This window comes from Excalfactoria chinensis, chromosome 9 (assembly GCF_039878825.1).
Source record: "Excalfactoria chinensis isolate bCotChi1 chromosome 9, bCotChi1.hap2, whole genome shotgun sequence".
NCBI lineage: Eukaryota > Metazoa > Chordata > Aves > Galliformes > Phasianidae > Excalfactoria > Excalfactoria chinensis.
Window position 1 is genome coordinate 11,729,641 of NC_092833.1, and position 15,450 is coordinate 11,745,090.

At 44.9% G+C, this 15,450-nt stretch overlaps 1 protein-coding gene across 4 annotated transcripts in view; it reads left to right on the plus strand.

Moving 5' to 3' along the window:
• DIS3L2 (DIS3 like 3'-5' exoribonuclease 2) overlaps positions 1-15,450 on the plus strand; it is a 160,828-nt gene that overhangs the window by 38,604 nt on the left and 106,774 nt on the right. For all 4 annotated transcript variants that reach the window (XM_072344181.1, XM_072344183.1, XM_072344182.1 and 1 more), the window contains one exon: positions 14,207-14,441. In XM_072344181.1, coding sequence (XP_072200282.1) covers positions 14,207-14,441 — 235 coding nt within the window. The remainder of the gene's footprint in view (positions 1-14,206; positions 14,442-15,450) is intronic.

Here is a 15,450-nt window from a genome sequence, read left to right on the forward strand (position 1 = left end):
AGTGTGAAGAGTTCCCTTCCTCAGATAATGCTGCGATTGACAAAATAACTGATCACCTTGCAGGGCAAGTAGCTGCTTCATAGGATCACAGGATCACTGAGATCGCAAAAGACCTTTGAAATCATCAAGTCCAACTTTCAAAACAAGGCAGAGAATCCAAGGAGGGATTTGACAAAACTAACAAACAGAGGAAGTGAAGGACTTCATGTTTCGCTTAAGAGAACATTAACTTGCTTTTCATGTCTCCTTAGCTTTCCTAATAACTTAGATGCTTTGGGCACTAACAACCTTTGATGGAATGTCATCTATGGATAGAATAAAAGCAGCAAGTAGGAAGTTTGCCTTGTCAGAGCCAGCAAATACACTGGAGTTGTTTTTTTCCTAAAATCCAACCCAAACCTCCCCTGGTTCAACTTCAGACCACTGCCTCTCATCCTGTCACTCGTTACCTGGGAGAAGAGGCTGACCTCTACTTCACCACAACCTCCTTTCTGTAAAGAAGCCTTTATGGAAAGGTATGACTTTGTTTTTTTCTGGGTGCAGGTCTTTGAGTTTTTCTTTTTTAATGTCTTTTTATTAGTTGCTTACAATGTATATATAATTTACACATTTATTATACTGCGGTTTGCCTGTATGGATAATCTTGAAATAATTTCTTCCCAGTAATGAAAATAGGTAGATGCCATCCTATAGTGACTTTTACTAAGAGGGGAAAAATTGACCTAGTGAAGGTTGCATTGAGTTCAGCAGATCTGGATGAAGTGGCTTCAAATTGACCAGGCTTGCTTAACCGGTGAGGCAGCAGACAGTGTCGTTGCCTCTCTCAGTCTGCGGAAGGAAAAAGGCTTCTTCCTTTCTAGTAGAGAAGGTTGGCATGCTGCAGTTTTTGGAAAGGAATGCTTGCAGGTAGCACAGCCCTGATGCGCTGTTTGGGCTGGCTACCTTGCTGAGGTTGGATGTGATATCCTTGTTCCGTGATTTTCAGTGTTGAAGTGAGAGCTCTTGTTGGATGACTAACACATTTCAACACCGGTAAGCGCTTTTGAAGACCGAGTGCTCTTAATATATTAAATATTTTATTAATGACATAAGCAGGTGTCAAGGCTGGTTCACAGTCACATGTTATTGAGCTGTGCTTCTGAATTTGGTCATTCTCAGATTTGTTTTGCAGGAGTGTGGAGTGGGGTTAACACTTGACACTGCAGAGGCTGTGGCTTTTTGCCCACATGGCCTGTTAGCAACTTGGCTTTGTACCTTTTAACACAACCGATCACTTAATTCTTCTTGCATTTCTACTTTCCATTGCATTTCATTGCAGTGTGTTCACTGTGCATTTTGAAGAGAAGTGGAAGTGTGTTCAGGATATTAAGAGGACTGCATTGCACAGTGGGCGCTGATTCATTCTATTTGAGGTAAATCTCTTCCAGTGACTATAGCTAGGCTGCTCGTTACCGCTTCTACATAGCATGTGAGGTTTGGGTTGTGACGGTATGCAGCCATGCATTTCTTACTGGAAAGCAAGGTTTATCTGGAGGGGAAAGTTCCTGGCCAGTTGTAGGGCAGAGGTTTGGGCTGTCAGCAGGAAGGTGCTGGCTTCTGTGTGGCTGTCTGGGCTGCATCTTGTCATGGTGGGCTTCTTCATCGTGCTGAGCCAAAAGATAAAACAGGCAAAACTGAACACAGATCAGTAGATTAATCATTTCTGGGAATGGCTGTGGTATTAGAATTTGGAAACGTAATTCAGAGCTTTGCCAAGTTAGCCGGTGATGGCCACTGGGAGAAGAGTTAGCCCAGGAGGAATGAGTTATAAAGTAATTCAGGGCTTTCTTAAAAATAATAATAAAAAAATCTTGCACTTTAGTAACCGAGGTAATGGCTTTGTACCGCCATCATCACTGCTTAAATCTTCAGTGTTGTTTTTTGTTTGCACCTGTTCTTACTGATCTCATAACTGGCCATTGTTACAGAATGAAAGTGGAATTTGGTGGAGAGACCAACTTTTCCCTTTGGATGGGATGCGAACTACCTATCGCAGCAGTGTTTCTGTGCTTGTGATCATGGGCACTGTCAGTATTTCCATTATAAATTTCTGGATTTTTTTTTAAAAGGAGCTTAATACTCAGTTGTAAAAATTTGTTCTTGGCAGAGAAAGTGTATACAAGATCTCAGCTTAAATAAGGCTTTTTAATGAGGAGAGAGGAAGGGAGCCAACGCTCCTCTGTAAGTTGAAGTTGCAGAAGAGAAACGTACTGAAATACCTCTTTAGAGACAGAAGCGTAGAACAGAAACCCTCCAGCGTTAGCTCTTTGCCCCATGTTCGATCTTCATTTTGAATTATAACTTTTGGTTCATTCTGTAGAATGGTTTTGGTGGAACAGCATCTGTTGCCAGGCAGGAAAAACACAGCAGAAGGTGTCTGGCATTAAAGAGCCGCGAGCTCCATGGTGACTTCTGAGTGCTTGCTGCAGGGTTTGCTGTTTGCAAAGGTGGGATGGGGTGTACCATGCTCATGGTGGGGAGAAACCTTGTTCTGAAGGAAAGGAACAAGAGTTTGCTGTTCCTATTGGCTGACTTTTCCAGTGCTGCAGGAGATGCTCTGAGACTAAGCCTAATCAATGTATATTTTTGCTGGATTAAATAAACCTGAATACTGACGTCATGAAAATAAGTTGAGTAGCGTGGCGGAGGAGGCTGATGCATTTTACCCTTCTAGTAAACACTGTTTCAGAACTTAATGAGGGATACCATATTGCTAGAGGTTTATGCAAGCAGACAGAGCTATAGACTTCTTAGCTTGAAGTGCTTGCTTTGTGTTAAGATTCGTCCCCAAGTAATTTGAGCAGATCTGTGTGACGCAAATGCCAGCAGTCATTTCCCTGTCACCATTTCAGGAGGAAACCTGGTCCTAGTGATTGTTTTCACCAGGCGGAGAGAAAACACTGCAGCAAAATGAGTCCTCAGCAAAATGCTGAGCATCTCCCATTTGGTTCAGGAGGCACCTTGGGCTCCCATGTGCAAATGCAAGCTGAAATGATTTCACTTTAACCCCATAAGATGGGCTCTTTTCCAAGTCAATCTGTGCATAACCTTATTGTTCTCATCTATTCCCTCCTGTTAATGTTTTATCTGTAATAAAAACTTCCTAAAATTCTGTGCAGCAGTGTAGTATGGCGCTGGGTACTGTGTGTCCCTGATTCAGACCAGGGCAAAAGTGCACGAGTGGAAAACAAATGCAGTCATCAAGGTATGAATTCATTTCAGAAAAGTGTGGGTAACCGAATTGTTCATAATTCTTATTAATACGTGTTTGAAACTTCTGAACTTGCTACCATCAGCTGTAAGTAACACAGCCCTACCACCATGCGAGCTCCTATGGTGGAAGGCTGATCTGTGTAGCTGTGAGCACTCAGTACGTTCTGTGTGGTTAACAGAAAGTGAGTGGGTGTGTTGGTGCTTCTGATAAACCCTAAGCTAACATAATGCTGTGAACCTGAACCGAATGCTGTCCCCATGTAGTGAGTGGAGGAGCATCCCCTCACTTTGTCTTGGAGCACCTGCCTGCCCAGCTGCCTTAATGTGCTTTTCCTTGACTTGTGCTTGCTTTGACACCCATGAAGCAGAGCAATCCAGGACCCCAAATCTAAAAAACGGTTTGGGTGTTTATATTAGTGGCTTGACCACACACAGCCTTGCAGCAACTTTGCTCTTTTCAACCTTCTTTTCACACTTTGCCTTCCTAGCTGTGTTAAATTCCGCTGTAACCTCTTCAGGAGTGAGCAGGTCTACCCAGCGCAGTGTCAGGCAGTGGGAAGTTGGCTGGATGGTTTGAATGGCTTACCTGAAGTCCTGGTAGCAGGTGGCAAGATTGCTTCCTTAAGCTCTTCCATAATGGACTGCAGAATCGTAGGGGTTGGAAGGGACCTCCAGAGATAGAGTCCAGCCCCCCTGCCAAAGCAGGTTCCCTACACCAGGTTGCACAGGTAGGCATCCAGGAGGGTCTTGAATATCTCCAGAGAAAGGAGACTCCACAACCCCTGTGGGCAGCCTGTTCCAGTGCTGCCACCCTTACCATGAATAAGTTCTTGCACACATTCGTGCAGAACTTCCTATGCTCCAGTTTCTGTCCGTTTCCCCTTTTCCTGTCTCCACACATTGCTGAAAAGAGTCCGGACTCACTACTTTGCCCCCCACACCTCAGATAGTTATAGACCTGGATCAGGTACCCTCTCTGTCTTCTTTTCTCAAGGCTAAACAGACCCAGTTCACTTAGCTTTTCTTTATAAGGGAGATGCTCCAGGCCCTTCACCATCTTTGTGGCCCTCTGCTGGACTCTTTCCAAGAGATCCCTGTCTCTTTTGTACTGGGGAGCCAGTAGTGCTTTTGGCTTCTCTTCACAAGTGACTTTGGGCCCAGAAAGCTCTCAGCATGAGAGGCAGCTGGGGTTCCCCTCCAGCACCTGTCAGGAAATCCTTTACCTTTACACCAAATGGTGGGGATCTACAAAGGAAGCGCTGCTCTATGTGTGTGGTTTACTTTAATAGCATCGCGCTGCCTTCGGAGGTGGCTGTTGTTCTTGGCTGGAGCTGTGTTTTGATGCGATTGGAATCTGCTTTAGAAATCAGTGGAGGTGCCAGTTTCCTCAATGTGACAGAGGTTGGAGGAGTAGCATGTAGTTCTGCCAAGCTCACCTGATGGACCGGAGGCAGCGCGGCAGGATGCAGGCAGTATGCAGCTGTGCTTTGCTGCCTCGTCCTCCAAGTGCACTGATGACAATGTATGTGCAGGAATGTCTCTGCAGAAAATGAAATAAGGACGGGGCAGCCAAGCTGTTGACTGAATGCAGCCATGAAGATGAATGACAGAAGGGGCTGAGAAGCAAGGAACTATGTGAAGCACTCCTGGAGTGGGAACCTCGGTGGCACTTCAGCAATGACTTGTTTAGGTTCCTGATGCTCTTCTTTCACTGCATGAATAATAAGCAGATCTGGGCTGATGGAACACATCAAAGGAGGCTCCCACTGGGCCATATATACTCTGAAAAGTTCCATAAATTGTTCTGTTATATGACAGTTTCCATTTATGGGTTTTCATAATAAGAGACTTATTGGCAAACAGTAATGAGAGTTAACCGTGGAAATATCTATTGCTTTTCTTGGCACTGATGAACTTCCTGAACAGTGTGTGCTTTGTCCCAGGTGTACCATTCTGGGCTTTGAAAGTGTGTCAGAACATGTGCGGGGCTGAGACCCCTGGGAACTGGCACTCAGAGCCCAATCAGAAGGACTAAATGAGAAAACGAGGGGCTTAAGGAGCAAGCTCCGACGTGTTAACTCCCTGCTGAGTTGTTTGTTTCCTGCCTTGATAACTTCAAGTGCTGATCGCCAGTGAGAGATTTTCATAGACACGTAAGGAATCATTTTTACACAATTCTGAGCAAAGCTTCCAATCTGTATGGCCTTAGGAGATACAGAGATGCAAATATCTTGGATAGTCCTCATGGCACATTTCGATCAGTGAACACTGTCAGCCCACTTTCCTCATATGGGCACGTGTGGGTGCAGGCCTGTTCTGCTTGTGAAACGCTGACTGTGTCTTCAAAGGGTGTTATTGTTTCCAGGAAATATGCTTTTCGTACATACTTGTATTGTAAGAAAGAAAGAAGAAAAGGCAGTTAATGGGTAACGCTTTGGGTTTGTGTGAGCCAGTAGTGTGGATTTGCTTGGCATCAAGGCTTTGAAACGATACACTCGGCGCAAGTAGATTCTTTTCTGATTACATGCAAGCGCTGTGTAATAATCACATCATTTTAGAGATATTGATTCGTGGTATTGTTTCGAAGTTGCAGACAATGCAGAAGCCTGCCTGCTCCTCTGCAACCAGCTTCGTGCTGAAGGACTTTCTGCAGTGGTTTGCAGAACATGCAGAGATTCGTGTCTTTTGAAGATGTAACCTTACGTTGCTCTCTTCCTCTAATCCACCTCTCTTGAGTGATTTATTCTAGGGGCTGTGCATCATAGGCTTTGTCCTGGCACCCAGTCCCGTGGTGTTGCAGCGCCTGTCCGCATTACCAGAAAAAGATGGCTGGGAGACAGCTTCTAAAAACTAAGTTAAACCAAAAAGAAAAGAACACACACGCAAAGAAAAGAAAACCAGTTCCAGTTTGCAGAGAGGGGTTTTTGCTGCCAGTGTGGATGGGGCATAATTTGATTTAAATGACTTTTGAAAAACAGTTCTCAAAATTGTTCCATGCATTTTCTTCCTGGCTACTGTTGAAAATATGGAGCCGAATATTTTCTGTGATGTTTCAAACCAATATGTTCTGGCAACCTCAGAGCTGGGCCCTGTGCATTACGCTCTCGTTTCCAGTTTGCTGTGGCCTGGAGTGCACTGCACAGCTCATGAGATGCACCAAAGTGGGAGGTCTTGCGAGGAGCAGGCAATGCAGAGCCCCAAGGTACAGGGAACATTGCGCTGGGGTCCAGCAGGGCGGCTGCCAGCCCGGAGGGCCTCTTTTATGAAAAGGGTTTGCTTGTAGATGGAGGAACTGTGTGTGCCTGATGGGATTTTTGAGCCTGACTGTGAGGTGAGAGTGTAGGAAAAGGTCAGTTCCTGCGTGTTAAGGGTTGGATGCTGAACCGCATCTTGTGTACCTCCCTGGGGTCAGAGTTTCTCACCAGGGAGATTTGAGAGGATGGGATAATACCGCTAAATATTCATCACTGCTTTAAATGTGACAGTGTACAGCTGCCCAGGAGAGCCGTGTGTGGGCTGCGAGGTGTTTGCTGCGTCACTTCTGCTCTGGGGACTCCTGGAGAACGTGTGTGGGAAGGTCAGAGCCATAGCTGTGGGCATTCTGAAAATAGAGGCTTCGTTTTCAGCCTCGCACCAGATCCTGGGGGTGGTAGCTGGAGTGGCAAGTGTGGAACAAGTTTGTTGATCTGGCTTTTAATAATACACAGCTCTTTGTGGTGCTTTGGGAGCCCAGAACAGGTTGGCTTGTCCACCAAGGAGATTGCAGTGTTCCATGAGCAGACCCTGGGATGCCCTGCTGCCCCGTGTCTCCTTGATGCTCATAGGCTCCATGTGTCAAAATATCACACAGCTGCTGTGAGGTGTCCTCACGCCCAGAGCTGGAGGATATGAGAATCAGGAGCATACTGATGGAGCTATCTGATTACTGACTTATAGGAGAACTCAAATCAATGGGGTGCTGATCACAGAGCTGTATATCCTGCTACCAGACCTGGGAGAGATGGGGAGCCAACAGGCAGGGCTGGAGGCAGAAGGGACTTCAGGAGTGATGGGGGCAGAGGAGAGAGCAGCTCCTGCCTGGTGATAATGAGGTGTTGCTGGACGTGTTTGGAAGCAGACTGGAGGTGTGGGACAAGGGCCAGGCAATGTGAGCGTGGAGCTCTTTGGGAAATGATAGGTCAGAGACCAGATAGGGAATGGAGGTGTGTGGGGAGGAGGCAGTTCTTGTTTTGACTGTAGAATTCAGAAAGGTCAGACTTGAAAATATTCCCTTTTGATGCTTTTCCATTTGTCGCTCTGGTTGTTTGTACAGGGGGTAGGAGAAGGACTTGGGGGGGACGTGCTGTAACCTGTGATGTTTAAGTACAGACTGAAGCAGAGAGAAGATGAAAGAACAGCTCAGGAGTGATGGAATTGGGGTAAAGTAGTGAGAAAAGGTGACTGCTTGGCAATTACTTTTTGTTTCTCTGCAGTTAATTCTGTTACTTGGACCATCATTCCTTCCCTGTGGCCAGACTCATTGCCTGTTTCAGGCAGGACTGATAACTACTTGGGGTGCTGGAGGCAGCATGGAGATTCCCCATGGCATCCAGTTCACTGCAGGCTGCTCTGAGAGGATGCAGGATGCTGGTGAGGGCAGGGCAGGAGGTGGCTTTGAGGATTCACTAAGTTTGATGAATGTATTGCAGATTTGCCTCCTTATTTTGTTTTGAAAACACGTGCATTAGATTTCATTTGTTTCTCTCCCACCTCTCACCTCCTGCAGTGAAGAGCTCTGAAAACACTCAGCAATTAATCGTGCTGTCTCCCCTGCACAGCTGGGGCTGGCTGCCTCCATGGATCCTTTGCCTTCTTGTGGAGTTTATTCCTTGGAATCCGCAGGATGGCTTTCTTGCAACTGTGTGACACCTGGGAACAGCAGAGTCCACTGGGGAGCAAGCAGCCTTTGCTAGTCAGGAGAGATTTCGGTTTGGATGTTTGTACGATTATTGCGTCCAGTGTGATGTGTCTGGAATGTAAACTATAACGTGCTGTATAATATAAAATAGCGATCCTGCTGGCTGTTAGCAAGTGTTTCCAGTGACTTAGAATCTAAGATTGCTTTAAAAAAGCAAACACAACACACACACACACACAAACAAAACACAAAAGAGCAACCTTAACACTAACGCTGTAGTTATTTTAAAAGCAACACCATAACAGCTCCCACAGAGACTGCTCATCTGTACCAAGTTGTCATCTTTGCCAGAGCGTTTGGTGTACGTGAGATTGCAAAGAGAAGGATAAGTGCCTGGGACAGGTGGTTTTTCTCTTATTGGAAGTACCATCCTTTCTTTAGCCAAGAAGAAGCTCAAGCAGGCCAGCCTGTGTTTGGTTGCTCTTTTCAGAGAAGCAAAGCTCTTCCTTGTTAATATTTATGGTAGCTTGGCTCTAGCATGTATGTATGAGCTGTGACAGCATCCTCATGCTAGCCAGGCTCGCTCCTACTCCCTCGTGAGTGAACATGAGGGAACCAGGTTTAAGTGAAGCCTGTTTAATATGGCAAAAGCTGGGAGACTAATAGATGCAGGTGTTCACTGTATTGGTATGAAATGTGTTGTTTGTGTTAGTGTTGTGGTAGCAACGCTCTTTTTAAGGCTGAGATGGTAATTTGGTCTAAAGTCTCTGTTTTCATCTGTCTTCCTTCCTTTTGAAATAACCCCTTTTAACCTGTTTCTCTTTTTCAAACTTATTGCTTAACCGAGCTCAGCACCAGAGAGGACCAACGGCTCTGCCCTAAACTTTGTCTCTCTATCATTACTTGTCCGCAGCTAAAGCAGAACTTGTGTTTGAGCAATGTATTTTTTGGAAGGAAGGCATCTTACCTTGATTTGCAGGCCTTGGAGATAGGCTCGGGCTGAAGACCTTATTTCCTTGGAGCTGTTCTTGTGTTTTGTGCCCGTCACTTCAGTCTTGCACATTCTGGGTTTGATGAGGTGCTTTGTCAGGTTTTCACTGACTTCAGGCAAAAGGGCTGCTGTACTCTGTCATCTCTGACTGTATTGGTATGAGAATATGCACCGCACAAGCCTGCTGTCTCCCACTGGTGAGACGTTACAAAGCTAAGATTGCTTTTACAGTTTGTAGCAGAAGGGATCCCAGTGCTGACATTCGTGTTAGAAATCTTCCACATGCTTTCCAGTCGGCAGCTTCCAAGGCAGACCCATTCACAGGCATGTGCTGCGTATTCTCAGATATTTGAGTTTACTTTTGGCTACTGTCAAGCGTTCTGGATTCAGATCGGCCTTGTTCACCAATTGGACTTGACTGCTCCGCAAGTCTTTGTCATCCGCAAGTTTTATTACCAGTGACTTAATACGTAGTTTCAGATTATTGTGAATGCTTGGCCAACTGCAGACCTCCATGGAATCCCACCAAAAACCTGATTCTCGATGGATTGTTTTGTATTCTTGTGGGTTTCCTACCGCATGTTCGCAGCAGGATCTCCTTTGGGGACTTTGGTGAATTCTGGAGCAGCAGAAGGCTTCTCCCAGGGTGTCTGACTGAGTTTGACTAATACGATAAGTATCGTGAGCGTACTCCTTCATTGTCAAATCTAAACATATTTAAGCAGTTAAATATATATAAATGAGTCATGTTCTATTTGTTGTTTCTTTCTAAGTGAAAGCAAATGCTGCCCTTGAAACTTGCAATCAGTTCTGCTGTGGGAAAGAATGGCAATTTTGAAAACCGAGCACAATGAGTGAGATGTTAAAAGAACATTTTAAGATGTTCTCTGCTCAAAGTAACGCTGATGTCTCAGCATGGTGGTGAAGTTTGACCTGAAGAGTCTCAGGGAAGATTGCGTCCTACTGGAAATGTCTGAACTGTGATACCTTAGTCTGTCTTCCTGATGCAAACGTTCTGAGATGAATTTCACTCTTTTTGAACCCCTGTTCAAAGTACTCGCAGTGAGGATGCTCTGCCCAGGGAGGTGGTGGAGTCACCAGCCCTGGAGATGTTCAAGAACTGTGGAGATGTGGCACTGAGGGATGTGGTCAGTGGGCACAGTGGGGATGGGTTGGGGTTGGACTTGGTGATCTTGGTCTTTTCCAGCCTCTATGGTCGTGTCAGATCCTACTTCCTTACCTGCAAGGTTCTGGCAGTGGAGGAGGACTCTGCATGAGCTTCTGTTGGAAACAGTGACACTGTGTGCAGGTTTTAGCCATACAAGGTGCATACCTCCAGCAACGCCTAGTCCAGCAGTCATCCATATCTATGTCTCCTGGATGATGTGGTTCTATGTGTGGCTTGTAAGGATCAGAGATGAGGGAGAAAGAAAAGCAGGCCTATTAGGTTCAAGGTTAAGTACTCCAGAGAGTTGGTACGTATATTGGTAAAAGCACTGTGGGTTCATAGCTCAAAGGAGATTGCAGGTCACTGCTCTAGCTCAGTAGCTGGAGATGGAAGACACGTGTGAGTGATTAACTCTTGCTGTTGAGGAAGCAGCAGTAGAAAAACCATGCCTGATGTTTACTCTCACACAGGCCTGTGCTTTCTCCTATGGATAGGAGGCTTAAATGGAAAGTCTGTGAGAAGTCTGGAGCTAACAGGGCAGATAGAAGATTGCTGCTGGCAGACAAAGCCATTCTCTGTGGCTCGGAAGGCAGCCCTCAATGCTTTCAAATGTACGGCTTCCTGGTTCAGTTTTCTGCTGGAACAAATTCCTCCCAAGTAAGGACAATCATTCATTTGATGGCTTCTTCAAGACTGGCCTGGATACAGCGAGGTAATCGCTCTGCTGTCCAAATTATGCATATTCATGCCAGGATGCACTTGCCCACTAGCTGTTTTTTATTACATTTATGGTTGAGATGGGATTTTCATTCAAAGATCTTGTGTTCAGTCATCTGTGACTTTACAAACCAATCACTATGGGGGAGAAACTTGATGCTTATTCAGCAATGGGTGTTTGTTTAAAGTGGAAGAAAACTTATTCAGCCACTATCTTAAGGATCAAACCTTCAAATAAGCAATTGAATTTCAAGAAAGTGCTTCTTAAAAGGTATTTTTTTGATTAAGGAGCATATGAAAATAATACAACAGTGAGGTTGATGTTTAACTTCCCAGGTCAGAAAGTTAAGGTTCTCTTGTGGTCTTTAACCATGCATCCTGGGATGTCTCTGTGATAGTAGGGTCATACTTAGGACTTGTTTGATGTTTCTGATGAAGTTCTAATATATTCTGTCTGGATGCATTACTTCGTGTATGAGCACAGTAAGAAACAGGAGAGCAGAATAACGAAAGTCTCTATCTTCCAAGATGCTGCATGCAGGAAGAGGTCAGTCTGTGCTGGTCAGATACGCTGCTGCTGTGTTTTAGACACTGAGTGATGAGCTCATCTTGGCCAGCACCTCTTTGATCTAAACTGGAATAATTGTATCCATTGAACTCGAGATTTGGTGAAGTGTAATGCAGCTTTCCAGCCGCATGATGTACAGCTTCCCCACGTTTTTGATGTGATGCAAGAATGCGAAATTCCCTGCTCTGTTATGTCAGCCTAAGTGATCTGTCTTGGCCTCACAAAAATAACCAATCCTATCACCCATGCTTGACAGCATCTAAACGTTTTGCTGTTCTGCTCCACGTGGAGGTTCTGATTTTGCAGACTCTGGAAAACTTTACTCAAAAATCCATTTGTAAATCTATAAGGAAATGTGTGACTGGGGGCTTAGGTAGTCACAGCTGGAGCATCACATGAGCTGGTGGCATCGGCGTGTATCCTAGCTTGGGGGAAGCATGCTAATTTTAGTGCATGGTATTTAAAAAGAAATGAGTATCTGCTGCTTTCTTCAATACAACATAAACTTTCCAAGCATAAGCTTGTCAGTGCTGCATCTTGAGTGGAGCACTTCCTAGCATTCAGATCTATTTGATGTTGTTAACTGCATTAGATATAGAAAGATCTGTGACTTAGCACCCAAAACACACCCCGCACTCCCAGAGAAGAAAAAAAGCAAAGCCAGGCAAAGCCTGAAGGGGTTGAAGAAAATGAACTCCTGCTGCAGTTGCACACTTGCACACATCTGGTGCAACTGAAACTTAAGAGCTGAGTACATCCACATCTGACCATAGCAGGGTCCAAACATTACTGTTGACACTGGTTTTCTTTTTGGAGAGGCACACTGGCAGCGTCACTCGCGTGTGGAGCCTTGTCAGCTCTCTCTAATCTAATAGACTGTTCTTACCCAGACCATTGTGTGTCAGTATTTTGTGTACCGAATGCAGCCAGCTTTAATAATCGGCAATTTTCCCACCTTCTGCCAAACCTTTCCCTCCCCCCCTCCTCTTTTTCACAATTGAATGTTTGATTCAGAGTCTGCCATGGCAACAAATTATATACATATTAAAGGGGAAAAAAAAAGAAAGATGGAAAGCAGAGTCACAAAAGGTAACAAGAGTTCAGGGTAATGTCATCTTAGTAGGTTTTTTTCTTTTAAGACTTGAATTCAACCCCATTTTAAAATTGATTTTCTGTTACATATTGTGGAAAGATTACAAAGAAACGGGTATTGCTTGGAAGCACGGATGTAGCTTTATATATTTAAAGTTCTGGAAGTCTTGCTTGCATAGGTCTGATTTGATCTATTTGCTTTTTAGTTGCTGAGTTAAAAAAAAAACAACGTGGAGCTTTCTGGATCGTACTTTTCCTCATTTGGAATGGTTGTCTCCAGCTAGGACCTCTTGAGGCAGCTTGTGCTTTATTGCTGATGACTGCACATCATCGAAAATATGTTACAAGAAAGCTTTTTTTCCTGTATTTTTCGAGGCCCCTTTGCTTGCATTTCTGATGGGTACTGAGGGTGGGAGAGGAGAACCTCCAGCATTGAATCCTGGCTGACAATCACCAGCAGCAGTGGTGCCAGGTGGGCTTTGAGATGGCTTTTGGTGCCTGTAGCCTCCAGTGGGTTCATCCCTTTTCCCACCCTGATCTGAATTTTGCACTGACATACTGCAGCTTGAGGGAAACTTAAACATGGCTTTGAATCTGGGCTCCAGGACTGCTTGGGTTGGTTACATGGTTGGGTTGGTTGCAGCTTGTTGTTGGTTGTGCAGAGGATGTTAGGAAAAGCAAACTTCCAAGGTGTGAACTGTTTTGATCAGTGTGACCGAGACAGAGCAGTTCCTGCAGTGCACCAAGAGGGATGTCATCCAGGTCAGTCATCTGCTTTACCTGGACAGGGTTTCTGCGTACGTGCTATGGTTTCTCCTCCCCATGTACCACTGCTACACAAAGTGGGAACAAATCTCTAGTGGTGGCCAGAGTTACTTGTCTGAACTACCATCTAGGTAGTTACTGGTTGAATGCCCTGAATTTGTACCCCTTGGTTATTTATTTAGGAGATCTGTGTAGGTAGCAACAGTAACGGAACGCCTTTAACAGAAAGCCAGCAGCCTACAATAAATGCAGATGTTGGTTGCTTACTGAGCTGCTTCAGTCCAGCTCCTCCTCAGGTCGCAGGGCACAGTGTTCTCCTCTCTGTTCTTTTTCAGTCTGCTCCAAGTTGTGTGCTGGGAGCTCCCTGGCTGGGTGCTGTGTCTGTGGACAATGGCTGAGCAGCTCCTGCAGCCGTACCGCATCCTCCTCCATTGCTGTGCTCACTCCCAACTTCTGGGAGCTGATTAGAGGCTTGGCAGGAGCTGGATGGTTACGCTCTAAATACGTTTTGGATACATTATTGTCACAGTTGAGGTACTGCAAAAGCCATGCTGTTCCCATCTTTATCCTAGTGAGGTACTTCTTTTGATTGTGCAATATCTGTGGCTAATTACATGGCAATTGCAGTGTGCCACCAGCCACCCACAATTCATTGTCAGATCCTCAGGGATGCACATGAAAACAGAAAGATAATGTTTTCTTTCTTCAGTCCAGTGATTTAGCTCGCCTCTTGTTTTTAATCCCCTGCTCCTCCAGGTAATAAAGCCAGATGGTAGTGACAAAGAAACAGAAGCCACGCATGAATCAGATGTCCCCGAGGATATGCTGGGGACTTGCGTTCCTCAAGAGGCAGCAAAAGGCGACGCTGTGAGTCCGGATGTCATTATTGAAGCTCAGTTTGATGATAATGATGCAGAGCATGGACAAGACCACTTGCAGGACACGTTGGCTCATGACATCAAGAAACTTTCCCTGGATACTGCTGAAAAGGGTGAGTAGATCAGAGCGCTGATTTAAACCTTTATTTGAGCAAACTGTTGAAGTATTGCTTTGTTGCCTTGCTTTGCTGTGAGATATAAAGTACAGGCATAAAATCTTAATGCCTTATCGCTTCTATCCCTTTCTGCTAAGCCGCCTTCATAGTTCTGAATGGATATTAAGGACTGGGTTTTATGTAGTTGTGATTGATGTAAAGTAAATCTGTGAAACAGAAGTCACACCTTTAGATTTGCAGTTCTCGGGGCTGTCTGGGGACTGCTGGCTGCTGTTTTATTCAAGATGCTGCTGTAGCAGTTTTCATCGCAGTTTGGCTGGCCAATCTATGTATGTCAGTCTGGGGATAAGAATATATTTCCTTAGGGGCAGCGAGGTTTGTTGCTGTTTTCAAACAGTTGAGTTATGAGCAACTTAAAGATTTGGTCCATTTAAAAAGAAAATTGCACTAAAACCTAAAGCCAATTATGTGATCTGTTTTGAAGGCAAACCTATTTTATTCTGAATCTGAATTCCATCCAAACCATCAAGTGTTGCTTAGGGCAAAATAAAATAGGCTCCCCTGTCCCAGACTATTCCATGCTGTTCTTTGCATGCTCTTTCTGGTACTAAATCTCTGAAGATTTCCTCTTCTGAAGAGCTGTGTGTCGAAAGGATTCTGTCAATTGGCGCAGCAGCTGAGGTTATAAGTAGTTGCTGGTCTCTGACAGGTCTTGGTGGTTGTTGTAAAGCTATTCTATTTAATACTTTGCGTTTGCCTGAGATATTTTCTTGCATTTGGAGATGTGCAGACCTCTGCTTATGCTCTGTTGGTAGGTTTCCATTTCTCACACCCATCTGTTAATAGAAGTGGAAATAGCATTTATGTGGAAGTGTTGTAGCTTTTACGACAAAACGCTGGTTTCAGCTTGTGACTGGAGTTGCCACCCCACCAGTTTGTGATGCTATTTCCTTCTGGTGCTTCCTCTGGCTTTCAGTTACTGCCAAAATATGTGAACCAACTTCCG